The 27,436-nt window shown below is 39.4% G+C and overlaps 1 protein-coding gene across 1 annotated transcript in view; it reads right to left on the reverse strand.

Moving 5' to 3' along the window:
- MDFIC2 (MyoD family inhibitor domain containing 2) overlaps positions 1 to 27,436 on the reverse strand; it is a 239,452-nt gene that overhangs the window by 112,419 nt on the left and 99,597 nt on the right. The window contains exons 4-6 of the mRNA XM_060111498.1: positions 25,947 to 26,195; positions 25,018 to 25,106; positions 19,822 to 20,000 (exon numbers count right to left, since the gene is read on the reverse strand). Coding sequence (XP_059967481.1) covers positions 19,822 to 20,000; positions 25,018 to 25,106; positions 25,947 to 26,195 — 517 coding nt within the window. The remainder of the gene's footprint in view (positions 1 to 19,821; positions 20,001 to 25,017; positions 25,107 to 25,946; positions 26,196 to 27,436) is intronic.

Below are 27,436 nucleotides of genomic sequence, written 5' to 3' on the forward strand. Positions count from 1 at the left end.
AAGTAGTGAGACACTGGCTAGCAGTCTAGTTTTTCTTCAAATGGAATGGGCAGCTGTGCCTTATTGCCTTTAGCCCCTCTGGAAGCAGTTATGTGTATTAAATACTGGAATAACTTGATATTTTGAAAGCTTATATGCTCATCCAAGTAAAATGGTTTTAGAAGACTACCGGGAGTTTCATGAGTTTATAGTTAAATCAATACCCAGATTTATGCCTTTTGGACAGAGAAACTTGAATTTAATTGAAAAAATGGATCTAATGAGGATAGACATATTTTGTGCAGATGTAGGAGAGGTTTTTTCTCCCCCTTATTATCTGAAAAATGAAACAGGTACTTTTGGTATGATAGATGAATATAGCTTTATAGGAAAATGACAAATGTTCAGAAACTTTAAAAGAAGATTTGTGATATTATATACAGGTTCCTGAATGTATGGAATCTGGTGGAATAATTTTTTGCCTCTTTTAAATTCTTGAATTTAAGATTCATTAATTATACAGAAAAGCACATAATATTTTACTTTATACCGCACAGTTAATGGCCATATGGTATTAAATTGGCGGCCATACTGTGAAAAATAACAATTTTAAGCAGAATCACTTGCAGTCTAGATTTTCCTTTTTCTTGTTTTGCATTGACGATGCGTTACATAGAAATTTGTATTTTATTCACTAGCTAAATGGAGATAAAAACATTTTTAGAGAAAATTGTAAGGGACATTGTTAATTTTTTTTAGAGATACCTATAAATAAAAATTCTCTAGATATTCCTTTCTGTGTTTTCAGACGTCTTCCTGGCATTTTCCAAGTAAAAGGAGAAATCTTGTAAGAAAAGTTAGCCAGTTCAGAGATGTTTTGATGATCTGCAGTTTATTTTCTACTAACCCTAATTCTTCACAGTCTTTGCCCACATTTTGCTTCGGGAAATATTCAAATACACTGTTCTTACACAAACAAAAATTCAATTTCATGGAGATTCTGTCTGTGTAATAACAGCAAGGTTAGACCTTGAAATGCAATGAAGCAAATTCAGCTTTTAGAAACATATGGACTCAAGTAAGTTTAAGAAAAATCATTTGAGGGCAGAATTTGGCTCTGTGATATTTTAATGCAGTGAAAGAGTTCCAGAAATAACTGCTTGCTTGCCTGCTGTCCAGAAAACACATGTTAAAAAAAATTCCCTTGTTACCTTTTCTCTCTTCTCTACTTCTCAGAAATGAAAAAGTCTTTTCTTTCAGGCAGCTCTATGAACATCGTAATTTTAAAAGTGGAATTTGTATATCAAAGTGTCAAAGACTATCCTAGGTTTTTCACAAGTGTGCAGAATTGATCACTAGTAAATCTGGGAGTACCTAAGAGTTATGTCTAGAAGGTTAGCTGAAGTTTAACTTCATTGCCATATATTTCTCCTGGAAGATATTGTGAATATAAGTTAAAAAAAAAAAAACTTTCAGACATATCAAACCCATACTGTTCAGAGCATTTATAGGTTTTATGTATAATGCTATAAATAAAAATACGTTTTCAAAATGTGCACTGTGGAAAATGGAAAATCTGAGTATTATTTTTGGCTGAAATAATTTTGAAAAAGCACCAAAAAACCGGACATTGGTGTAGGTTAAAAGGCACAGTCTTTTGGAAGAGTTTTACTTCCAGGTTTTTACTCAAATATGAATGATCTTCATTTAAAAAAAAAAAAAAAAGCATGAGGGATGTTTATATTCTTCTACTGTAACCTCATGTAGTGTGTTTAGAAATTGTTCCGTAGTCCTTTAAACCTTCTCTACTTTTTTCAAAGTACATAATCATTATCCCAGAAAATCAAAATACTAATGAATGGATATTCAAAATGAACAAATCCTCTAATACCCACCATGGATTCAGGAAGACACCTGGCAGATTAGACAAAGAGAGATACAGAATTAAGTTGAAGAAGCTTCAAGTTGCAGGTTTCTGTATTTTAAGGCTGTGTTGGAAGTGATTTAGTTGTGCTCATAAGTGATTTGAAAAGAAAGCAGTGACTTAGTTATTTTGTCGCTGGAATGTCATCTGACAAGGAGATACTATCTAAATGACAATAATTTAATCTAGACAGCTGATCTAATCCATTAGACATACGCTTCCCATTACAGAAAACTTTCTATTAAGCTTTGTTCAGTTGTTTCATTTTTAAACATATTTTGCCTTTATCCAATAAGTAACCACAGGCCAGGTAAAATATTTTTAAATTCCCTACAGGCTGGTTAGTTATTGGAAACCAGACATATACCCCACCTCCCCAAGTTGTTAGTTTGCTTCATGAGTAGTCTTTTTTTCTTTCTTTCTTTTTTTTTTTTTTTTTTAGGTGATAGTCTTGTTTTGGCTAGGGGAGTTCTCTGCATCAGACTAGAAAGAGGTTATGGTCCCACCTGCATCCGTGAGAAAGAGAAAACAAAGCTTCATTTTTAAGTCCTTGGAAATTCTGTGTCATTAAGATACTGCTACTGCCAGTTTTTTCGTGTTATTTAAAGGGGTAAAAAGTTTATTGCACTAGTTTGCTTATACGTGCTGGTTTATTTTCATGTAATTTGAAGAGACATCCTATTTCATAATAATAAATTACTTTTAATATGTCAGACCACTGTTTGGGTTTGGGATGGCTTTTGGCTGCAGGTAAGAAAACTCAAAAAAGAGTGGCTTGAACACAGTGGAGGGCTCAGGGCAAAGGCAGTACCTGTAAGACCTGCTCCTTTTAAAGATAACCATATTTTCCCCAAAAGCTCATTGAACAGAACGATTTCTCATGGCCCATTACAGCCAAATGTGAGGCTGGGAAATTCAGGATTTTAGCTGGGCACAAAATCTGAGTTCTTGATTTAAAATGGGAACAATATTAGGGAGATATATTTTCCATAATAGTTATTTGTTTAATAAACATCAGTTCAGGTCACATCTGAGATTTACAACTAAATTATTTTTTCTTTATTAGAAATTTTATTCTCTACAAATGTTCTACCTTAGTTAAGTTTGTCTCATAGCATCTTTATAAATTAATCTCATATTGGTCCTTTCCTACGTAGGGTGTTGAAACCGTCCCCATAAGATGATCCAGTTCTTTGCGGGGATTAGGAATACGTATGAATTATTGCTTGCAAACTTAACCACCAACAGCCTACTGCACTTTTCTTCTCAGATAAATATAAGAGGCCTAAATTTGTACTGATAGACATGTTATTACCCTATCGTATTAATACATTTAATAGATTGTAATACAAGCTACTGTTTCTTCAACTGTTTATTTTTCAGCATGAATTACCTTTCAGAGAGCCTCTGTTCTCTTTGTTACCTGGCCTGTGTAGTGCTGCATTGATCAATTCAGTTTAATTCTTAAAAACATTTATTGAATGCCTACTCTTTGCTGTGGTTTTTCAAAATCCATTTTTTAAAATGGTTTTTGAATATTTTGAGAAATGGTGTAAAATTTGCCCCAATTTTTCACAGCAGTAAAAAGCAAAATCCACTTTAACTAAAAAAGCAAGTGTGTGTCATAACTTGTAAGTCACCTGTTTAGGCATTATATTATCCTGGACACTCCTCCCTCCACCACTACTGTTATATGTGCTTTTAATAAATACTAACATTTGTATATGCTCACACTGGATTATTCTTGCAAAAACTTTAAAAAGTACTTTTCTCTGCAATGATTACTTGCAGTGACCATCCATCAAGATGACAAAACTTGATACTTCTTAAAATTTTGCCTACTTTGTTTTCACTATCTTGTTAATCACATTAGCCAAGTTAAAAACTGTATCTCTGTTTAATTTTGTTCTCTGAGGATAATAAAAGGTGTGTTCCCCCCGCCCCAATACTCATAAAATTTTCTCCTGGAAGTGGTATTTTCTTTTCAGTATAAAAATAATTTTATACATTGAAATTTATAGGGGAATGATCCAGCTGTATCATAACAAGTTTCACATTTCTGTATCTGGGGAATGCAGAATGGCTGGCAATCAGAATGGCTGATTAAAAAAAAAAAAAGACAAAAAGTACGAAACAAAAACAAACTGCCCAGGAAAGTGACTCAGTGTAGGGACTCCTAAATTATACCCTCTCTTTAGTTATTTGGGTGTCTTTTTGAAGAGGCATCCTGTCCCATTTAATTTCTCACACCTTAACTAGGTGCTGAATGAGGTGCTCTTTTTTTGACTGATTTTCCTATTTTTTGGATGATTGTATTGGTTTGTATTTGTTCTCAGGCTTAAACCCAGGACCCCTACACCCAAGTGTTTAATAAGATGGTTTGGAGCACAGTGAGAATAGAAATTGTTTATGCTAGGAAACTACTGTTTCACCTTTTGGAAAAACTCTAAGTGGTACATGTAATCATGTTTTGATCTCTTTTTAAGTCTGTTTTAAAGAGCTTAAGTAGCTGAGTAGAGAAAGAAAGGTGTCAGTTGCTTTATGAAGTGGTTGTATCTGAAACTCAGGCTCGGAGTTGAGCCAAAATAGAATAAACATGAAGGCATGTAGAGGAGAGGCACTGAACAAGATATAATAGTGGAGATAGAGGATCCTGGAAGTGGCCAAAGATATTTATTAACTCTAGATTTAGGTAAATAGCCTAAATCTAAATAGCCATTAATTATAAGAACAATTATGTGAGTTAGAAGTATTCATGATATCTAAAAAGAATTTTCTTTTCAACTCTTCTCAGTAGTCTATTTTTCTTAAAGGATCTAGTTTTATTGTGTTCATATGTGTACAAATGAAAAATCTAGAAAAGGTTAATCTTCTGTCCTTTCAATTATCTACTCAATTAATATCAACACGGTCTAAGATCTTTTAGGCTGCTGTCTATGAAGGGGTCGCCACTGTCCTGGAACCACTTCTAATTATAGACCATAAAGTGGACATTCTAATTTCAGAATCATGAATCAAGCCAATTCCAACATATTTTTGTCTTATAGCTTGTCTCCAAAATTTTAATAAGTACTGCCCCTCACACTCCCATACATATTTTAATGTTTTCAAATTGAACTACATCTTAAAATCAATATGGACAGTTGATGCAGTAGTTTTCCTTTTATATCACAAAAGCGGGTATTTAATTGGCTTAAGTGTAAGGAAATTTATCACACTTAACAGAAGGTCTAGAGTTGAACAGGTTTGCTTTTTAATTGTCATAGTGGTTTAACAATATTAGGGAGCTTAGTTCTTTTCATCTCTTCTCTGCCAGTGATATGAATATAGATACAGCCTTGATTTAATCATGGCCATCAGTTGGCCATCAATAGCAACCAAGACACTTTAGTTCCTTATTTATGCCAAGTGAGAATGACAAAGGGCACCTCTCCCCTTAGCCTAATATTTAAGTCTTCCTTTCAATCAGATTGGGTCAGTTTAGGTCACCTGGCCATCCTTGGACCAGCCAGATTCGTTTATTCTCATCAGGCGCTACCCGTGAAGCTTCACCTGTGTCCCATGAATTACATGAGCTATATGAGAGACAGGAGGTGCATGACTAAAATTAGAGGGGTTTTTTTGGTGAGAGAAAGAATAGATCTGGGTAGACAATTCATAGTGTCCGTCTTAGGGAAGTGGATATGTATGAGCTGAGCCCAGTCCAGAAATCTGTGCTAAAAAAAGAAAAAAATAATGATGATGGTCTGTATTGAGACTTCATAGATATCATCCAAGGATTTGGATTTATCCTTCCCATTCCCTCTGCAGTCTCCTCCAGAAACTCTGCCAAATGACTGGATAATAAATTCCTGATGAGATGATAATGGCTTAGAATAACTTCATTTGGTCAGCTTCTCAGGAGTATTGCATTATAACAAGGAACTCTTAGATAAAACTCTCTTTTGATGATGGTAAAAAGTTGGGCTCTGTGACTCCCTAAGAGAAATCTAGCGGAAAGGTGGGGTATCCTGACCATTCATGGTTGCTCTTTTCACTGGGCCACCAAAACACTTTTCCACATAGTCATTACACTTAATTTTTTATTGTTTGCCATTCAAGAGCACATTTCATCCAGAGATATTTCTGTCCACGCTCCAAGACTTAAATTTACCACACACATAGTATCTCCATGCATTCGGGATTCACAGGTTAGATAAGAATTTGAATTCACCAAATTTACTAAGATACAAGATATAATGTCTGGAAGAGTTCTTCACACAGGTTTTTAAAGAGAGTCTATATGATCTTCGCTTTAAGATCTAAGGCTGAAATTTTAGGCTGTGCATTAAGGAGGTGGTATATGCAAGAAAAATGATGCAGGTCTTTATCAAACATCCACTTGTCCTTCGGCGTTATCCGAAAAGATGAGAGAAAATATGTACATTCATATATTCTCAGTGAAAGAAAATATCTGAAGAAAATAGTCTTTTTTTTTTTTAACACTCCTTTGCTTTATCTGGACTTCTTTGTTTAAGAGATCAGCTTTTACTGTGATAATTTACATTTGTACATCTCCCTGATGGGCCAAATCTGACACTTCCCAGTTGCAGATCTTTCGGCATAGGATGTGTCATCTATGAATAATAGTTTGTTCAATCAGTATTTATTGAGCACCTACCATGAACTGTCTCTGATCCACAGGCTGAGAAAACAAAGATGAAAAACACACGGTTCCTGATTTCAAGATGGCCATAGGCTAGTGAGGGGAGAGAGCTGCCATAGGGTAAGTACAATGACAGGCGCGTGCCTGGGATATAGTGAGAAACAGACAAGAGACGTCAAGTTGTTGAAGGCCCTAGATGGGCACTGTATAGTATCTTGCCATTTGTTTTGACTTCTCTTGATTCTGAAAGAAGTTTGGTGAGCACAACCTGGCTTGGTATCTAGAAGTAATACTGCCAACCTTTGTTGAGAATTTACCTGACACTGGATGATGCGCTAAGTGTTTTACATGCATCATCTCGACTAGTCTTTACAGTTATCCTATGGGGAAGATCCCAGTATTATTCCCACTTTATAGAAGAGGTCAGGTCACATACGTGGCGAAGGTCAGGCTGGAGTTCAAGTCCACTTTTTTCATCTCCAGAATACATGCTCCAAAGTGTTCACTGTGGTACCTTTTGCAACTTTTTGTGTAAAGAGATCTTTATTTGTTCATGATATAGCTTAAAAATTGTTTGAACATATGGACAATATATGTGCGTGTTTGTATATCTGCAAAATATACAGTTGGATGGTCTCTATATGTACTTGCTGTGAAAAATGTATGGTGTATGTATATATCTATAAACACTCCCGCCCCATATGCTGAGCGTTATAGTTAGCAAGATGAACCAGTTGGCCGTTACACATGCTGGCAGGGCCATCCTAGGAGCAGTTGCTGGGGATGGATAGCACCCCATTCTCCAGGCCGCTTGTCTTATTGTCTTACGAGGGCTCTTCAAAACGGTTCCAGCCTCTTCTCCAATGCCAGCATTTCTGTAGCCAGTGGATATTTTCTGCTCCTCTCTTATGCTGGAGACGTGTGGAGGGGAGGCAGGGGCATTAAAATAATTCTCTGCTCGAGGCTCTGATACACTTAAGACGGCCCTCTTCCTGGAATATATAAATGCCTGCAAATCAGCGTTTCTTAAGATGCAGGATCCTTCCTGGAAATCCTGTTAAAGGACATACCCTGGCTACTTGTCTCAGACTGAATGAGAATATAGTGAGGCTCATGATTTTCACTGCTGAGATATTAGCATAAATCTCCCACTAATGCCCCTCTGCCTGTTAGTGGACAAATTGCTGCAAGAAAATACGTTAAACTGAGAAGGGACGAATGTTTTGCAACTGGGGTGTGGTAGTGGGAAGCCAGCATGTGTGGGGCATTTGCAGCTCGGCAAATACCGCTGGGGAGGCACTGAGGGTCTTCCCGTGTGGGTTATGAGAAATGATTAGATGCTTCTTGAGGAAAAAGGGTTTTTTTTGTGGCTCATGGAGCAATCATAGGACCTTTATAATGGATAGAGCAGTTTTGTCTTATGTTTTTTTCTCTGACATCATACAGCAAAACTATCTCATGAAGCCTGAGGCAGGGTAACTGTCCCCGTTTTAAAGATGGGGAAATTGAGACCCAAGAGGTTAAGTGAGTGTGAAACTTAGAATGTCAAGGCTGGAAGGACTGCCGTGGTGCTCTGTCTTGTGGGTGCTGTCTGTCTTTTCTCCTTGTTCTTTCTCCTCCTCCCTTCTGAAGCCCCTGCTCCTCCTCTTTTTAGAAGTGAAATTTGTAGCCACTTAAACATTGACTAGAGCATAGTGCTCAATAAATGTATTTTTGGTGTGTGTTGAATGAATGTTCGATGGGTGTCAATGACATCATATATAGGACCAAAATACCTAAGAGTTACAGTGGCTGCAGGGCAAGAGCAGGCCAGCATCTTGTCCAGTCATCTTCTCTTGGCTGCCACCCTGTCTCCATTGACCCCCCAAAGCAACATATCAAATATACCCATAATGGTGTCCAATATCTCATTTTACTGGGAGTCTTACTTGCTGAAGGCCAGTATCACTAGGATCTTTATTGACAAGCCCCGAGCTTTGCTTCTAAGCAGGTCTTTACTTGTTGATGAGAATGACTGTGTCTAGGGGTTGGAAGAAAACTTAGAGTTTACTTAAGCACCTACTGCGTGTTAGGATACTTCCTGTTATAGCTGAATGGAGCCAGTAAACTTCTATGTGAGATCTTGGATTATAATGTCAGGCTTGCTATGTCCAGAAGTCTTTAGGGAAAAGTTCAACTCAAAAGGAAGATGTCCTTGTTGAGCAGGTGGCTGGATGTGGTAGCAGGTTGTTCATGCACAGTTTCAACTATCCTGTGGCCTTCATTTTCCTGCTCTGTTTTCTTTTTTTCTCTTATCATGCGATGGGTTTTTGTTGTTCACTTAAGCTTGGGATGTGTGTGTTTGTGTGTGTGTGAAAAAAGAGAAAAATGGATAAAGGGGAGGGAGTTCTGATTTTTTTACTTTGAGTTTTCGAGTGATGAAATTATGAATTGGAACTCGATTGTCCTCGAGGATAAATGGCTTTGAATAAACTTAGCTTTTAATCTTAGCTCTAAAAGAATCTTGGTCAGATGTCTTAACTGTTCTAAGCCGTAATTCTTCATATGTAAAATGAAGGTATTAATACCTTTGTATGGGTTTTTTTTATGAAGCTTGAACTAAATAATACATATAAATTGTTTAGGCCAGTATCTACCACATAGCAAGTTCTCGGGCCTGTGGGAGCTACTCTAATAATAACAATAATAACAAAATTATAATAATGACAAAATAGTAATCATGTTGATAGTTACTAATATACATGTATATTATATGTAATATACATACAGTATATATAACACCCATATACATACTAGCACATACGTGTATGGGTGTAATATATATTTATATATAACACCTAGGCATTAGAAAATAGATATCTAAGACCTGAAACCTTTTTACAAAGCCAGTGTCTCTTTTATATACCTACGTAGGCAAGAATCTCCTTTAATTGCGTCAGTGTCCAATCAAGCACATGTTCAAGTCCTTGGCTGAACTTTTAGCTGTGCTATTCCTCATAGAACAGTCAGGGAGTACCAAGGTAGATTGTGCTACCCTGTATCCATTCATTCTTCCACGAAATATTAAATCCGTGCCAACCATGTACCAGGGAATATACTAGTTATGGGGTGTACAGGGGTATATAAAAGACATACTCCTCCTGTTCTTACTGTGGAGTTACAAATTTAATTATGTAGCATGAAGGAAAAGAAAAGTGCTAAGGGATGATGAAACAGAGGCCTCCTAATTTAAATCTAGGTTTCAGAGGGAAACGGTAAAAACCTGTGACCTGGAGGGCTGACTGAAGCTAGTCAGATGAAGGAACAGCCCACGCAAATGGCCTGAGGTAGAAAAGAGCCCCTTAAGTTGGGGAACTGACTGTTTTTCTGCTAAGGCTGGAAGCTTTGTGCAAGGATCGTGGTGGGGAGCTTGGAATTAATCAGAGAACAATGGGAGCTCACTGGAGGAGCAAGGAAGTGACAAGTTTTAGTCCCCGTTCCATTTTTAAGAGACTTCTTTTCACCGTCTCCCTACCAGCAGCTGCCCTCTTCTTGCTCCTTTCCCATCTACAGCAGCCCAGTGATGTTTCTGCCCTCTCTATCTAGTAAAACATGCCCAGAGAAAAGGATCTAATTTTCTCACTCCTGATAAGTTAAAGTGGCTGATGAAGCTGTATATTTTGTCTTGAGAGAACACTTACATCTTAACAGAGATCCAAGTTTAAGCCAAAGGAATGAATCTCTGTGTGTGATTTTCTTTGCATCAACAACTCGATAAGCTGAAAGGGCTTCTTTTTCAGAGGAATGTGGCCTGCCTAACAGTGAGAGCTCAGAGATAAAGAGACCAGGGATCAAGTCCAAGCCCTGCTTCCTAGGAGTGTGACGGGTGACTTAATCTTCTTAACCCTCTGTTTCCTTAACTGTAAATGGGGAAAATAATTCATAGGGTTGTTGAATGAACTGAAAAAATGCATGGGAATCAGTACACCATTGTGGAACTTTTTATCTTTAACACTACTGTGCAGGGTCCGAGAAGCACCTCCCTTCCCCTGAATTCTCCTTCTTTTGAAAACATTATCACAACGTTTCAGGATAATTTCAAATTGACTTTCTCATGATCTGTATCATGTCATCTATGTTTAGACATTTTCACACTTTCATCCGAAAACATTTTGGGTGTTCTTCCTTTAAGAAACATATACTTTCTTCCACACACATTTTTGCATATTACAAACTGTCTCAACGTGTAAATTATTTCCTTGAAATAATTGGCAATTTGGTGTCGGTGATGGGCAGGGGTGATTCAACTGAGAGCTCAAGAGAGAGATTTCAGGGAGGGGGCTGGGGAGGAGGTGGTCTTCGGAGTCCATGGTGATATATGATAGGCTGAAATAAATGTCAAGTAGGCTCAAATGCTCAGAATTCCAGTACTAAGATTGGCTGGAGGTCCTCATTTTGCCTTCAGAGAAGGGACTGGGCAGGAAACAAGTGTCCAATGGTGGTAACAAGTTTTTCAATTCCCATGGCATATGCCCTCCGAAAGCTTGCTTATCTCCCCAACCCCGCCCCATTCCACCAGCCCCCCTTCCAAAGAAAGGGGTAGGGGAGCTGCAAAACACTTGGCACAGGTGCAAGAAAGCTGAAAACGCCTGGCAGAGCTCTCAGGCGTCTTTTTCCACTCCGCACCAAATGTTTTACAGTCTTCGTGAGCCCATATAGATCCTGGCTTCTGCCCAGTCGTTTGTTTGAAACTGTAGGCTCCGAGAAAAGGCTCCACACTGCAGCTGGCCTTTAAACTGTATTTTATGGGGGAGAGCGTTCAGGGTACAGTTGGAATGAGGAGAGCTCGCCTTTGACGTTGGACGTAAAACTAACAGATTGGAGTGGGGTGGAGCTAACGCCCAGGAATTGTTGGTCTGTTCATTTTCCCAGAGAAGACTAAGCTTTTGGAAATTTCACCTCAATCTCAGGGATTTCACGGGCTAATTTATAGGGAGGCCCCCCAAATGTGACTTGAGCCCAGTTTAGCTCAATTTTACCCAAACATGAATCTAATAGTTCCAAGTAATGGAGATGGCAGAATCATTCTTAGGGATGTAAATTTCTCGCTAATTTAGGGCAACTGTGGCTTCGCTCCCACCTACATACAAGTTCATTATGAATGAACAGTTACTAGTTAAGGATTCGTCTTTCTCCTTCTCTGTAGCCTTTTTTGCCTCCTTATCATGCTTATGGCTCATGATTTCAAAGGATTAATGACTAATTAGATTTTTTGGTCACTATATTTTAATGATGCAAAAGAAAAAGACTCTAACAGAAGGGTTAATCCAAAGTGAAATTTGAACATAAAAAGTCCCTCTTACTTAACAATTTAGGGAAAAGTAGGCATTTGCGTCCTCCTCAGACCTTTGGATTTACGTAACTATTCTTTGTTGAATACTTGCTGTGTCAACTATTCTCCTAAAGACAGGTAATGTACTTTTTCACTATATCTTCACTCTGAGGTCTGAGTTTGATCTCCCTGTTCTAGGTGAGGAAACTGAGGCATAGGAAATTTAAGTGACTTGCCCAAAGAAATGACTATGAATGTACATTATGGACTTATTTGTCTGGTCCTTTTGAAAAGTTTTCAGTAACTATGATGAACAAAATATTCCCAGAATAAATGTTGCACCCACTTCGCTATTGTCAGTGGCTTGTGTGAACTGACTTACCCTGGAATGGAGTTAAAGAAAAATCCAATACTACAGGAGCAGGGAGTTTCTCAGAGGTCATGACATTTCTTTCTCAAACAGAGGAATCATGGAGTATGCAGCTGAATCTCCGAGTTAACTAATTAGTTAATCCGGAAGTTACAGTTTCTTTATTATTTGGGGAGCAGCTTTCTCTGAAAGCCAGCAGATACCCCATGTCCCCTGGGGTGCCAGAATTGTGACAAAAAGGTAGACCCTTCTTGAAAGAAGCTAGTCATCACATGCATGGCGTAATGTGAGTCAGGGCCCCTGACGTTGTGATTCTATCCTGTTCTTAGGAACGACATCAATAAATAAAGGAGTGTTTTCCCAGTTCTCAAACTGAGAGCAGGTAAAGAAACAATAATAATAAGAGCATGGATATCTATTTAGAGGGATGGTTAGACAGGGAAGGAGAGAACACATCGCATAGCGTGAAACAAAGAGAAAGACGAGAAGAGAGAGTGCGTCACTGCTTCCCCGTGGCAGAATCAAACTCTTCTTTTGGATGTCATGTTGAAAAGAATCCCAAATCTCAGTTCTGTAAAGCAGATGGATATTCCATGTTGGTGCAGATTCCTGTTTGAAGCAGAGTGGTTACAAAGATGGGGTGGGTCATTTGATTTTCTCTGAAGAAGTCTTGTGCAGCTATCTAAAAGAATTATAATACCCCATGAAGTGCACCATCCATGATGCTTTTAAAAGTGTTAAATAAAGGCTTCAACCAATGTCTCAAATCTATTTGCCCTTATTAATAGACATGATTCTTTGGCTAATATATGTTTGGGAAACGCTGAGTTCAACACATATGTATAGGTGTTTTAACTGCAGGACTTCTCAGAGCCTTTCATCTGCCCTATGAGTCTCCAAGAAGGAGTAATATTATACCCCTTGATCTTAGAATGCTTATTCCACAAAGTATCTGCTTGAAACCACTGTGGTGCCCAACAGCCTTAGGGAAATGCTGGGATACTGTCACTTCGCTAAAGAACGGTCTGACTTTTTCATTTTTGGGGTAATTGAGGCTAAGCCTCCATCTACCTAGACATTCATTGTGAATGAGTTTTTCACAGTTAAGTCTTCTTTCTCCCTCTCTTTAGTCCTTTTTGGTTTCTTATCATGCTTGGAGCACATAATTCCTAAGGATTAATAACTAATTAGATTTTTGACAACCATAAATTGAAGATGTAAAAGAAATGAAAGCAGTAGGGTAAGTCAGAACTGAAATTTGGAGTCTTGGCTTTCACTGAATAATTTAGCTGTAAGCCCTTGCTGGAATAACTATGTGTGTTTATGTCAGCTTTGTGGGGAATCCTTGGGAAGAATCCTGAAATGGAGCCCGGGGTACCTCTTGGCACACTGTATTTTACTTCTCAAGTTGTCAGGTGAGACTAATGCATTGTGTACTGAGCTGAAGCATGATGGGCAGTTTGCTTTGCCCTTTTCCTGTAAGAAAGGACTGTCTACACCCAAAGAGAATGCTAGTGTATGCAAATCCCCTGCTGAGGCCCTTTCCCATTAGGTGTGAAGTTGCTTGCCCTGTTGATGTCTAGACCTCCATCGTAGATTGCAGAAACACTTATTCTATTGGATCCCAAACAGAAGCAAATTTTATCTTGAAGCTAATGAAACATACGCTTCCAGGGTCCTCTCTTGTGCGGAGCCCCTTTCAACACATGACTGTGTTTTTATAAAATTGCCCAAGCAAGATATGTTTGCAGTCTTGAGTCTTAAAATGATTCTCCCTAGTATTGAGCACCAAGCCACACAAAACGTGAATTTGCCTCCATTCCAAAGAAAGCCTTAATTGGATTTTCCCACACAAGGAAGGGCCGTATTAAAATTTCATCCATGGTCACATCTAACCTCAGGCATCATAATAAAAAGGCTCAAAACACCCCTTCCGTGTGCTGGAGTGTTCACCTGAAACTTCTGTGCAGGTGCTCAGCTGTAGCTGTGAGTGTCCATTCTGTCTTTTCTCCCCCCAGTTATGGGACTATAGCAGCTTCAGGGCCTAGAACTCTTCAGTGATCGAAGTTTCCCACCAACCTCTGGGCAGAGCGTTGAAAACCTTGCAGAGAATATCTGGACATTGTATAAACTTTACAGGACAGCAGAAAGCATGACTAACCCTTGAGTTGCCTCTGATACTTTTGGAAACTCGTTTTCATGATGAGTAAAAGAATCCAGTTTGCCAGATCCAGAACATACCACCTAAAGCCATCTAACTTCTATTTTAAACTCTTCTGTGGACATTCAAATAGGTCATGCTATAGTCCTGACCCAGCGCTGCCAGGAGCTTGCAGTGTGACCTGCAAGACCCCTTCACTCCATCAGCACCTCAATACTCCCACCTGAAACACAGAAAGATCATTTCCTCATCACGTTGTATATTACCCAGAGCATGATAGGCTCTAATAACCAGAGGATTTCTTAAAAGTAGTTTCCCCTACCTTGTGTGACCATACATTCATCCATTGGAAGAGAAAATCAAAGCCTGAAAATGTTCTCCTCATATCCAATGATGGAATTTTTATTTTGGAAAATAATAACAGTGTTATTTTGGAAAAAATTAACAGTTTTGTAATAATTGGAAGGGGTTTGATTGCAATAGCGAGTTGGAGGGTGGTTATGCAGAGGATCAGAAACCTAACCGTGTAGACCTTTCTTGGGTGAAATATGACATGATCAACACAGAAGAGCCCCCAAGAAGCTATCATGTTGTGACTCTATTCCATGGGGTGATGAGAAATAAATGTTAACAGTATGTGTTGACCAAGCAGTACTCATGGAGTGTAGTCATAAAGGCAACTTTATATTTGTCTCTTACCATCTTTATATTTATTCAGCAAACGGAGTCCTTCCCTGGCCCTTGGATGTGAACTTAGGGAGGCCCCATGACATTCTGTTTAGTCTTCAGCAATAGACAGTCTTTACATCATAAACACAACCTCAGTTCATAACTTAGCTTGAGCAATAATAGCCATAGTTCTGAATTTTATTCGGTCAGTGTTTTCTTCTGCTCTAGTTGGTGACTGCCATGAGGACTGGCTGCTGGAGGAGAGGGTGTGTGGGTCTTTTTCTCTTTCTCCAGCTGCCACTTTTCCTTCTCGACTCGCTTACTTGCTCTGGTTTCTGATTCTCCCAAGGTTGAGCAGGTTGAGGGGAGAGAAGAAGGGTTAGGAGGGTAGAAAACAACTAATTTGATTGATACCCTCATAAGATGGTGTCACCTTTTGTGAAACTGTCATACGTGTAAGATGCCAATTTCATTAATGCTGCCTTTTGTGGGTTCTTCAGAGAACCCATCATGGAGAACATTCTCCCACTTGCAGTTCCTTTGACCTGGGAAAGTGAACCCTGTTTCCCCAGGTCTTGGTGCTATACACCTAATTGCCTTTCTGCTGAAGTCTCATAGACACTTTGGGTGGCCCTGTGACACAGGATGTGAGGCAGTTCTTGAACCAACTCTCTCCCAGGTACCTCACCAATATGTAATCCATCAGAGGCACCCACACAACTCCTTGCCCACACTCGCTCATGTGGGGGGCTTTCTTGGGATGAAGGCCACTCTCTCTCACTCTGTTGACAAAGCAGCTCACCCTTCTGATTTCCTGGGTGGGAGTCGACACTGTTCACCTCTTCCCAATAAAACAAGGGGAACGCATCAAGCTCTCTGAGTGGTGACTTTGAAGTCCCTCTCACCAGATTAAGGAGGAGGACAGACCCTCCCACTGCCTACCTTCTGAAATTGGCCAATCTGGACTTCAACCATGGTCTTCTTACAGCTTAAGTGGCTAACAACATGAGCTTTGGATTCAAACAGACTCCTGAGTTCAAATCTCCACTCTGCCATCATGTTCCCTTGGCGTGAGACAGTTATTTAAATACTGCAAGCCTCACTTTCCTCTTCAGTAAAATTCCTCAGAGTTCGTTGAGGAGATTCAATGAGATAATACATGAAAGGCCCTTCATACAGTGCTTGGCACATAATAAGTGCTTATTAAAGTTATCTATTGTAATGAGTATTATCCTAATCTTGGGGAAAAAGGGCACTGTATCATAAGAGAAGGAAAAATAAAGAGATATGGGAATTAGATACTGTGCTCGTTTCCTGGATAAGTAACCAGGGAATAATGAAAAAGATGGCATATGGCTAAGCCTCAAAAGATTGGTGTGCTGAAATTGGTTGTGGTCCTCATAAAATTCATAATGGTGTCCAAATATGCTGTGTTATTCTACCAAAACAGAAATTGCAGTTGTAAAAGGTATAAATTTTTAAATGTATACACAAAGTAACTACAGAATTTTTTATAAATCCACCATCAGCTGGATTTTAGAAATACTTGAATCTTTGAAGAACTATGTTGTAAACCAACTCATGTCCAACAATAGTCTAAAACTTTTGTTCTTGTTTTGGAAAATGAATCCTTTACCTTTTGGTTGCATTATGTTCACTTTTGGGGGAAGTCCCTAATCAAAGCATATAAGGAAGAGACCTCCCCACAAACCTCAGCTTTTGGTGATTTTGGCTAACTGTAATTACTGAAAACAAAACTTGCTGACAGGAAGACATTTAAATTAATTCCTGAAAAAGAAAGGGGGAACTGAACAAGTTTAAGAACAAGAGGTGCTCAAATGTGTACAAGATTTAATTTTGAAATTCTGTAACTGCACTTGTGGAAAGTATCTTTTGATAGAACTTGTTTTTTTAAAAATTGGATACATTTATATTTCTTATCAAATAGAATAAAATGGAGGCTGTCAAAAAAAAAAAAAAAAAAAAAAAAAAAAAAAAAAAAAAGATTGGTGTGATGTGGGCTATTACAGAAATAGAGCATAAACATCTCTCATGTTATGGGAACAAGTGAGCTGCTAATAATAATTAGAGCTGAAAATTTTAATGAATGTACTCTACGTACTAAATCTACACTAAAGATTTTGCTGAATTATCTCTTTTTACCCCTTACAATGACCCATGGGGTAGGTGTTAATAGCCACATTTTACTGATGTGAGACTCAGAGAGGTTTAGTTACTGATTCAATACATTTAGCTAGTAAGCAGTGGAGACAGGGCTGGTACCCACGTCTATCTTTAGACCTCAACCTTCTTATCTACTGTTACGTGACTACTTGAAGTCATTTAATGGAAGATACTTGCATTATAATTGGGCATTCTGGAGCAGGGATGTCCGGACAGCCCAAACACTCCAAGACCAGAAGGGAGGGCCCTTGGGATGGTGAACCTTTGGGATGCTCCTCTAACTGAGTGCCTAGGTAATATTCTGACCCCACCTACAGAAAAGGATCTAAGATCGCTTTAAACCAAAGGATGTCCTCCATCCTCCCAACTCCCTCATCCCCTAGAAGGAAGCTTGAATTACTCATAGTTGCTATGTTGGCAACAGATAACACCAGACAAACTGACAGGGATTTTTTTTTCTGCATCAGTGGTATTAGTTATAAAATTTCTGCTCTCTCTGGGCTTTCACAGGGCCTCCTGATCATGGCATAGCTGTCTCCCTCATGCAGAAAGCCCCAGCAAGGGCAGAGAGAACTAAATTTCAAGCATGACTAATAATATATACCCTGGGTTCTAAGCCAATGCAAATGTGCTGAAAGATCATCAGATGAGTTTTCACTGATTATTCCTACAGGACCAATCCAGCTATTGAGAAGTCAGTTTCCATTATCCTTCCCCTTGCGGCAGAACTTGCCAGGGGCCTGGAATACAGTTTAGGCTCTAGTCAGATGGGATTTGCACTTCATCCAACCCTGAAAAGTCACTCCTTGGCTATTATTTTTCACTCTATTGTAAATAGCAAGAGGCAGATGAAAAAGTAAAAAATATGTTGGTTGGAAGATACTTATTCTCGCCTACCTAGGGCAATCAAAGAGGAGACATCAGCTCCAGATTTGGTAAGTAATAACTCACATTTGACTTTAATACACTGTGATAAACTTTGAGGAATATATCTTTTAAAACATAAAATGCTTTACCTCTGATTTAAAGTTTGGGGGATTGGTCCTGTGCCGTCAGCAGGTTAGATTTAGCATCTCTGGAAATTCCAGAGCAATTTTAAACTACTCTTTTTGATCACTTGCTGCAGCTCCAGCTTTCAAAGAGAATGAGATGTTTTGGGAATGAATTGTGATGGACTTATATGAAAATTTATATGACCAAGAATTGGATTTGTTCCCCTGGAATATTATAGATTATGTTTTATGTTGGAATTACATCAGTGTGCCGAGCAGCAGAAGGCTGGCTTAATGTAGCTAAAAATATACCTTGACTTTCCACTTGGAATAAAACTCTCCCCTCCCCAACCGGTTCCTTCCCTAATGAAAATAATGGCTTCATGACTCATAGACATGATAGACAGTAGGGAATATTTGAGTCTTAAACTGAGAAGAGTTTGAGAAAGGACTAATGGTCCTTTTCTAATTTCTTTCCCATCCATCTCTTCCATCTTGTTTTTCCTGTCACCATCCTATTTGAGGCCTTCAGCACCCCATGCCTCATTGCAATGGCTCCTTTGTCAGTCTCTAGTGTCTCCTTGCTTTAATTTGTCCCGTACATTGTGTCATGGTCCATCTTCCTCCTACACCACTTTAATCACGTAACTCCCTGCCATTCTTCAGTGGTTTTTCATTTGCCCCTAAGTACATCACAAAGTAACATCCAAGGCCCTTTCTAGATATGAACCTTGCCTCTCCCTCCTTTCCAAGCACTCACTTCCCAACCACCCACCTAGTCCAGGCCTCTACTAAGTCTTACCTGGAGCTGGGCAATAACCTCCCAACCGGTCACCAAATTTCTCTCATTCTTGCTTTCATTGAACCTACTGTTGCCCAGTATAAGTACCATTGGTGGCATGCAGGATGATTTTTGGTGCTACAGACACTTCTATTCTCAAAATTATTTCTAATACCTGGCTAGTACATTACTGTAAAAACGTTACTAGTAGATCAAGACCATGAATTGATGCATATTATTGCTTAGAATGAGAGTCATCAAAAAAGTGAGCTAGGAGGTAACTTCATGAGGTCTGTGGATCTGTTGAGGCCCTTCTTCAGCATTTAGAACCCTATCTCTGCCTCATCTCTCCAGGAGCAGTTCCCCAGACTTGTCCCCTGAGCTAGGTGGTTTACTGCCTTGGCCACATGAGCAGATACTTGATTGTAACAATGGCGGAGTGACAGCATTGGCACGATCCTACCTTCTTGCCTTCCTCCCCCATCGCAGGGGCCTGCACGTCGTATTACAAAGCTGTACAGCCGTGATTTGAAACATTCATGCAGCTTTCTGAAGAGCCTCAATTACAAATGATGAGTAGCTTATCTGCTGGGAGAATCTTGTTCGATATTCTTATTTTTTTTTAATATTTACGGGAACTTGATGTTCGGTGAAGACCCTTAGGCAGAAAGTGCTGAAAGAGGAACCAAAGAGGATGTTGGAGAGGGCTGAACCTAGTGAAAGCTCAGAATCCACAAAGTAAGTTGTGGCATTGTAAATTCACTGTAAGTACATTTGAGGGACTATACACCATAAAAGAGGTTACCGTGACCTTGGTTTCTGCATAGCTTTTGAGATAAAAGGTCTCAGAATCAGAATGCATTTGGTTGACATCGCGTTGTTGACTGATGAAAAACAATTCATGCTCTCAGGAATACTGATGAGGGCTGGCCTGGGTGTGTGTGCAGGATATGGACTCTGGAGGTAGAGATCAAAGTTGCTTTGCTAAAACGAAGCACTAAAATGTAAGCCTTCATAACCAGAGATGAATGGGGCACAGCTACTGGCATAAAGATTAAATTGCAATACATTCACTTTGCATTCACATAAAGATTAAACTGCAGTACATTCATTTATTACTTATTGGGTGCATATCTTAAAAGCATATTTAAAAAAAAGCATATTGAAGATGTTTCAGATTCTCATCATTGCACAGGATAACAACTTGGAAAACATTTACTATCCACGAATGGGTTTCTTTGAATAGTGTCATTTTTCTGATTGCTTTTGCTTTAGAAGTGAATACTTGAACTTCATTTTGATTTGGTCACTTTTCATATGGACAACTTTTAGGCTTAGTGATTAACAGCATAAACTTTGGAATGAACAGACCTGGGTTCAAGCCTTGTGACAATTGCTTATTTGGTATGGACCTTGGGCATGTTACTTCATTTCTTTAGGTCTCTGTTTTCCCTAGGAAAATAGGGATGCTAGTAGAACCTGTGTCAGAGGGCTGTTTAGAGAATTGCGATAATGTATATAAAGCACTTAATCAAATATTTTCTTTTCTTTATTTAAACATGTATTTCTTTATTTATTTTTAACAGCAGGTCCTTGTTGGTTATCTATTTTAAATATAGCAGTGTGTCAGTCCCAAACTCCCAGTCTATCCTTCTTCCATCTCCCCCCACCCAATATTTTCTATTTGATATTTTTCTCATCTGTAAAATAAATAAGAATAATGTAGTAACGGGAACACTTTCAGGCTCTCTGGTCTCCTCCTAACTATATATACTAAGAGTGCGTGGTGAAGTTCAGGTGTTAGTAGATGGTATTGCAGTCCAGGTTTAAGAAATGCCTCAATTTCACCCTCCCACTCACCCTTTTTCCCTTACTGAATTTTGGCAGAGGGAGCTATTGATTATATGGAAAGCAAAACAGCTAGACGGGGAACAGACTCCCTTCTAGCGATGCAAGCACTAATCAGGGCAGGTCTTTCTAGCCAAGACTGAATCAGAAAATATGGTTTAGATGTGAAGGTGTAAGTGAAGGCCTCTGCTTACTACTTCTTGAATCAAGATAGCTCTTGGCTAAGGTGTTTCCTCAGTTGCCAACAGAGATGTGACATGACCAGCTTAGTTCAAGACAGGAACCTTAGACAGGAGGGAAAATGAGAGTGTCCTGTTTTAGAGCTGATCTTTAAACCAGGTTCCCCGACCTAAATTACACCACCAGGTAAAATGTGGCCCAGTGAATGTCCTGGCTTCTGACCAAAGAGGTCAACAATCATTCCTCTCTTGGAGTCAGGGAGGGAGCTGAAGGATCACCATTTCCCTACATTCCTTCTCAAAATGGGGAGTCTGTTGAACTAGGGCTGCTAGACTTAGCAAATAGAAATACAGGACAACCACTTAAATTTGAATTTCAGATAAACGAGGAATCATTTCATAGTACAAGTGTGTCACATGCAATGTTTGGGACATGCTTATACTAAAATATTTTTGTTACTTATCTGAAATTTAAAGTTAACTGGGCATCCTCTCTTTTACCTGGCAAGTCTGTTTCCAACAGTTTTTTTAAGGTCAATTTGGTGATGGTTCATTGAGATGGATAGAAAGGCTCGCAGAGCTCTTTGGGAGGTTATCCTGTGTGTTGTAGGATGTATATTAGCATTCCTAGCTTCTAATCACTAAAGGCTAATCGCATCCTTCCTCTGTCCATTGTGACAACCAAATATGTCTCCAGACATTGCCAGATGATTGCCAAATCACCCCTAATTGAGAACCACTGCTTTAGAGATAGTGGCAAAAGCGAGGCTGTGAAGCATATCAAGATGGTAGACCTGGATAAAGGTGGTACTTTCATCCAGTCAAGATGGTAGACCAGAAGGTGGCACTTTTATCCAATCAAGATGGTAGGCCAGAAGGAGGCACTTTTATCCAATCAAGATGGTAGGCCAGAAGGAGGCACTTTTATCCAATCAAGATGGTAGGCCAGAAGGAGGCACTTTTATCCAGTGCTGATACAGGTCCTGTCCCTTCCTCCGTTTTCTTCCCTCCCCACATTCTGGACTTCTTCACAGTAATGTAAGGAGCTGTCTAGACATACATAGAGGATCTCACTAATACAGTTTTGGTCCAGTGTTGATTATGATCACTGGAAAATTATTCTTTATTCACTCTGCCTTTCTAAACAGCTCACGTGAGGCTCTATATGGCAACTCTTCAGATTTTAACTCAGGTATATTTTTCAAAGAACACCCAACAAACTATTAAACCAAAAACGTAAATTTTATAATTTTATCACAGGTCATCAGTTTGTGTACCCTTGGTGAACTTAGCATTTGATGGGCAAAATTCTTATAGTCAAAGTGCCTCTCTTAAGTGTATGTATTATTCTTTTGCTTCATTTTGTAGAGGGAGAAATTTGGAGGCATTGGATAATGATTTCTGTCCTTCAAACGTTTCCACCTTCACATTTATCCTTGAAAAAATGCTGATATGCCTTCATGTGATGTTTCCTATTTGTAAAGGTTCCCTGGCTATGTTGTCTTACTTCTTTGGAAAAAACTGAAGCGACTTTTGCTTTATTAACTTTGATTGTCCAGCATTGATAATTAATTTTGTAGGCCTATCAGCTTATGTAGTGGGAAAATTTCATTAGCAAGTTAAATGTAACTTCGTTTTTTCATGGCTTTCCATATTTTGTAGGCTTTTAGAGAAGCAATGGTTTTATAAAAATCCATTGAGCAAAGCAAAGACAACGTACTTATCTGGTTATATTGCTGTGGGGAAAAAAAATTCTCTTCTGGCATCCCTATAAAGTTTGTATGTTCTCAGATCTCTCTTATCTAGTGTGCTTCCTTAAATCAGAATATTCTTTTCCCTTAAAAGCCCACCTTAAAGAACAACATTATCTTTATTTGTGATCACCGGCCTTCATCATTGCAGAGAAAAAAGTCTGAGCCTTCTCAGATTCTGATATTTGTATTTAATCAATAACCACCTTCCTTTTTCATCTGTCTTACCTCTGCAATTTCATTTTCCCAGCTGTGTATATTTTATTGTGTAAGAATTCAATTGAAAGAGCCATTCATGTTTGCAAAAAGGATGATGTTTTATTATTGGTGATAAAGAAAAGAAATTGCACACTTCGTATAACTGATCCTTTCTGTTAGAGCATGGAGCATGGTGAATTCTGAAAGTGAGGAATAAGTTAACAAACCGTGGTAAGAGAGGCCACAGAAAGATCTTGTAGTATTCTGACCACAGTATAAAATAAGACCTGACAATTCTTTTTTTTTTTTGCGGTACATGGGAATCTCACTGTTGTGGTCTCTCCCGTTGCGGAGCACAGGCTCCGGACGCGCAGGCTCGGTGGCCATGGCACACGGGCCCAGCCGCTCCGCGGCACGTGGGATCTTCCCGGACCGGGGCACGAACCCGTGTCCCCTGCATCGGCAGGTGGACTCTTAACCACTGCGCCACCAGGGAAGCCCAAGACCTGACAATTCTTAACGTCTCTAATTGACAAGCGTTCAATTCACATTCGAAATGTACCATCTTTGCCCAATTTGAGGGAATGTAGACTAGAAAGAATAAGGGGATGATGGTCAAAATAAATAACACCGATATGACATGGCCTGATCAATGACACCAGGTACCATATTATTGGGACAGGATCCCAGAGACCCCGTGCAGGTCCAGGTGTTCTTCCTTGACTGGCTGGATCGGGGGGAGGTGGGTGGGTGCTTGGAGAGGGGCCAGGTGGCTGGGGGTACAGGGGGAAGCCCTAAGGAGGTTCACGGTAGCAGTTGTTGATGAGCCAGTCTAGTAGTAGTTTAATATTTGAACGGTTGGAGTAGCTGTACCACTGTGTAGAGCTGGACTAAGAAGTGGAGAATCCTGGGGTGGTACAGTGTCATGAGACAATTAGACCACAGGTTTGAGTTCCCGACACTGCCATTAAATCACTATATGGTCTTGGATAAGTCAGTTCTTGGGGTCCTCTATTTTCTCTTATGAAAAATGAAAATACTGGGTAAGAACAGCTCTAAGTACCCTTCTTAAGAGTTTACAGTTTTCCCTCATAAAGATCTACAAGTTCTATGCATAGAGAATAGAGTTGTCTCTGAGCTTCTGAAAACCACTGAGACCAGAGTGTTTCATTAGGGGTGGGCAATCACATGCTCTGTACTTTGTGGAAAACATGATAGTCAAACAGGGATGAAGCCTGCATTAACCATGGATGCTCTGTGCTATCAGGAACAAGACAAGAGCAGTTCAATGCCTTTGGATGGGAATTTCAGCATTTTGAGGAAATTACTGCAGAGTAGAAGAATGTGCTAGTTGACTACAGAAACAAAACAAGTGTAGCGGGCTTCCCTGATGGCGCAGTGGTTGGGAGTCCGCCTGCTGATGCAGGGGACACGGGTTCGTGCCCCGGTCCAGGAGGATCCCACATGCCGCGGAGCGGCTGGGCCCGTGAGCCATGGCCGCTGAACCTGCGCGTCCGGAGCCTGTGCTCCGCAACGGGAGAGGCCACAACAGTGAGAGGCCCGTGTACCACAAAAAAAAAAAAAAAAAAAACAAGTGTAGCTTTTGTCCAAAATTACTTAAGTCAGGCAAAGACAGGTATTCTGGAATTTGTTGTTGTTGTTTGCCTAAATCATAAAAAGTTCCCTCAACTCTTCATTTTATTTTTGTGTTCTTTGTCAGTTATTGATATAATGTGCTTTTTTATATTCAGTGAAGATGTCCATGGGAGTATTTAAGCACATGTTTGTGAGCAACACCATGCCTATAGAAAGTAAATTCCAAAGTAACTTCAACCTGCACAAATTATTTTAATTCGTTTGAGTTGGAAGTCACTTTCTACGTTTGTATCACATCTTTAAAAAAATTTTTGTAAGTATGAGGAAGTGCTCAACATAATTACGAATCTCTTGAATTATCAGAAAAAGAAAAAAAATACGGTTTCTGAAGCACATGCTGTATTAGGAAACTTAGTGCTGAATGAGTACCTGCACATGTATTTCTTTCAGGTGCCTACACAACTCATCGTTCAGTAAAATGAAATGGTTCTGTTTTAATATCCTGCTGCTTATTGTACCTGACAGACAGAAATGAGGAAAATGACAAATTGATGATCTGGGGTCATTTTCTTGAAACTTGCACATAATTCCCATTTCTGCTCATTAGAATAAAGAAAAGCCTTTCTGTAACAAATTAAGAACATGCATAACCTGTTATGACATAGTCATAGACATATAATAATACGGTCTAGAATTACAGTACTCTCTCGAAGTACATCATATTCAAAATTCACTGGATATGTCTTGGAAACATCTGTAGTAATTACAGGAACATGGTTTCTAATTCATTTAATTCCCTTTCCTACCTAAACTGAACATATAAGTGAATTTTAAGAGACTGTACAAATAAATTTTTAATTACAAAATGATGTTATGCAATGCATTATTAATAATAACCAACAATGCATAATGTTTATACATGAGTCCATTAGAAGGACAAGCTAATGTACGTCAGTTCTAAAAGAATGTGCTAATTTGTCCTGAATTTGTGAATGAAGTTGAATCCATGATGCAAGCCAATGAGTGCAATAACAGAATGGTTTCACATGCTGTTTTACAGTTAAGAAACATCTTGTACCTATGGCATTTAAGAGGTATTTAAGATTTGTTCATCACATGTGATCAAGATCTGATTTTTCAGTGAGCCATGCGGTTGGGAAATTTGGAATAAGGCCATTGAGTTGACAATACTAGCTTTTTCCCAGACAGGTGCAGAATAAAATGGTCTGGAGCATCCCAGAAATGTATACAGTCCTTGCATTTTAGCACATAGAAATCACAGTCTCACTGTAATGGAGTTTCCCCCGGGGGCCAAAGGGTCTGCCGGGATGTGGTTCCTTTGTCATGCTAGTGGTTACAGATTTCTGAAATCTCCATGGCCAGCTCCAGACACTCACTGGTCTCCTGGCAAGAGTCAAAAAGGCTGCAGTCTATGTCACAGTTGCAGTTGCAGTCATTCCGGGAGTGGCTTTCATCTGAGGTGTGGCGATACCTGTGAGAGGGGCAGCACAAATTGGTACACACCGTTTCACACGTATCCGGGAGCATCAGGAGACAATCCCAAAACTGGCAAAACAGACAGGTGAGGATGAGGGAGGCACAGTCCTCTGTTTAAAGAAGAAGAAAGACAATTACAGGTGGCCCCTCTGGGGGCGCCTATGAAGAGGAGGCATGTGCAGTGGTGTGCTTGATAACTTTATAGCCAGCTCTTAATTATTTATCCTTATGAGGGACGATGTACACCAGTTATCCTCTCAAGCTCCCCCTCCCCCATCCAGTACTCACTCTACTTAATTAATTGCTTCATTAACTTCCTGAGCATTTCCTATTGATTCCACATAATCTGGTTATTTAAAGTGCTGTCACTTTCCTAAACTCCTTTATTTACGTTGCCTGCAGAGGTGCTGGGAAGCCGCACAATTAGCTGCCTATCTGGAAGCCTTGCTGTGGTCTGAAAAACAGCAAGTCCTCCCCAAGTGCAGGGAGCTTGCAGCAGCAGTTAGACTTGGGGACAATGAGAGATCATACACATTTCTGGGTTCTCGTCACAAGGCTTTCTTATTTGTTTGATGTGGATTCCAGTAAATCTGCCACACCCATATTCAAATGTGAGTGAAAAGCACATTTCAAAACGTAACATAAATGATTTTTTAAATAATCATAGTTGTTTCGGGTTGTATTTTATTTTTAATCCCTGTCTTCTTTTTCCTCCGGTTATGTAAAGCCTTGATTTTATATCAATTTAAATGAAATATGTCATCGTGTACACCTAAAATGGTATAAATCTTATCAATCCTCTTTAAGAAAATTGGTTTAAAAATTTACTATGCAGACTTGTAAAAATGTGAAAAGTATCTCTAAGGCATTGAAGGTAATTGGTAATTCTAGCCAAACAGCTGTGATGGGTTATAGATTAGTGTATTTTTTGTTTCCATAAAGGGAATTAGTTAGAAGATGTAGCAGTTCTCTTGTTAAATTATAACTTCTTAACATCTTCCTTCCTTCCTTCCTCCCTCCCTCCCTCCCTCCCTCCCTCCGTTCCTTCCTTCATTTCTTTTTTTTAACATCTTGATTGGAGTGTCATTGCTTTACATTGTGGTCTTAGTTTCTGCTGTATAACAAAATGAATCAGCTATACGTATACATATATCCCCATATCCCCTCCCTCTTGCGTCTCCCTCCCACCCTCCCTATCCCACCCCTCTAGGTGGTCACAAAGCACCGAGCTGATCTCCCTGTGCTATGTGGCTACTTCTCACTAGCTATCTATTTTACGTTTGGTAGTGTATATATGTCCATGCCACTCTCTCACTTCGTCCCAGCTTACCCTTCCCCCTCCCTGTGTCCT

The sequence above is a fragment of the Mesoplodon densirostris genome, chromosome 10 (assembly GCF_025265405.1).
Source record: "Mesoplodon densirostris isolate mMesDen1 chromosome 10, mMesDen1 primary haplotype, whole genome shotgun sequence".
Taxonomy (NCBI): domain Eukaryota; kingdom Metazoa; phylum Chordata; class Mammalia; order Artiodactyla; family Ziphiidae; genus Mesoplodon; species Mesoplodon densirostris.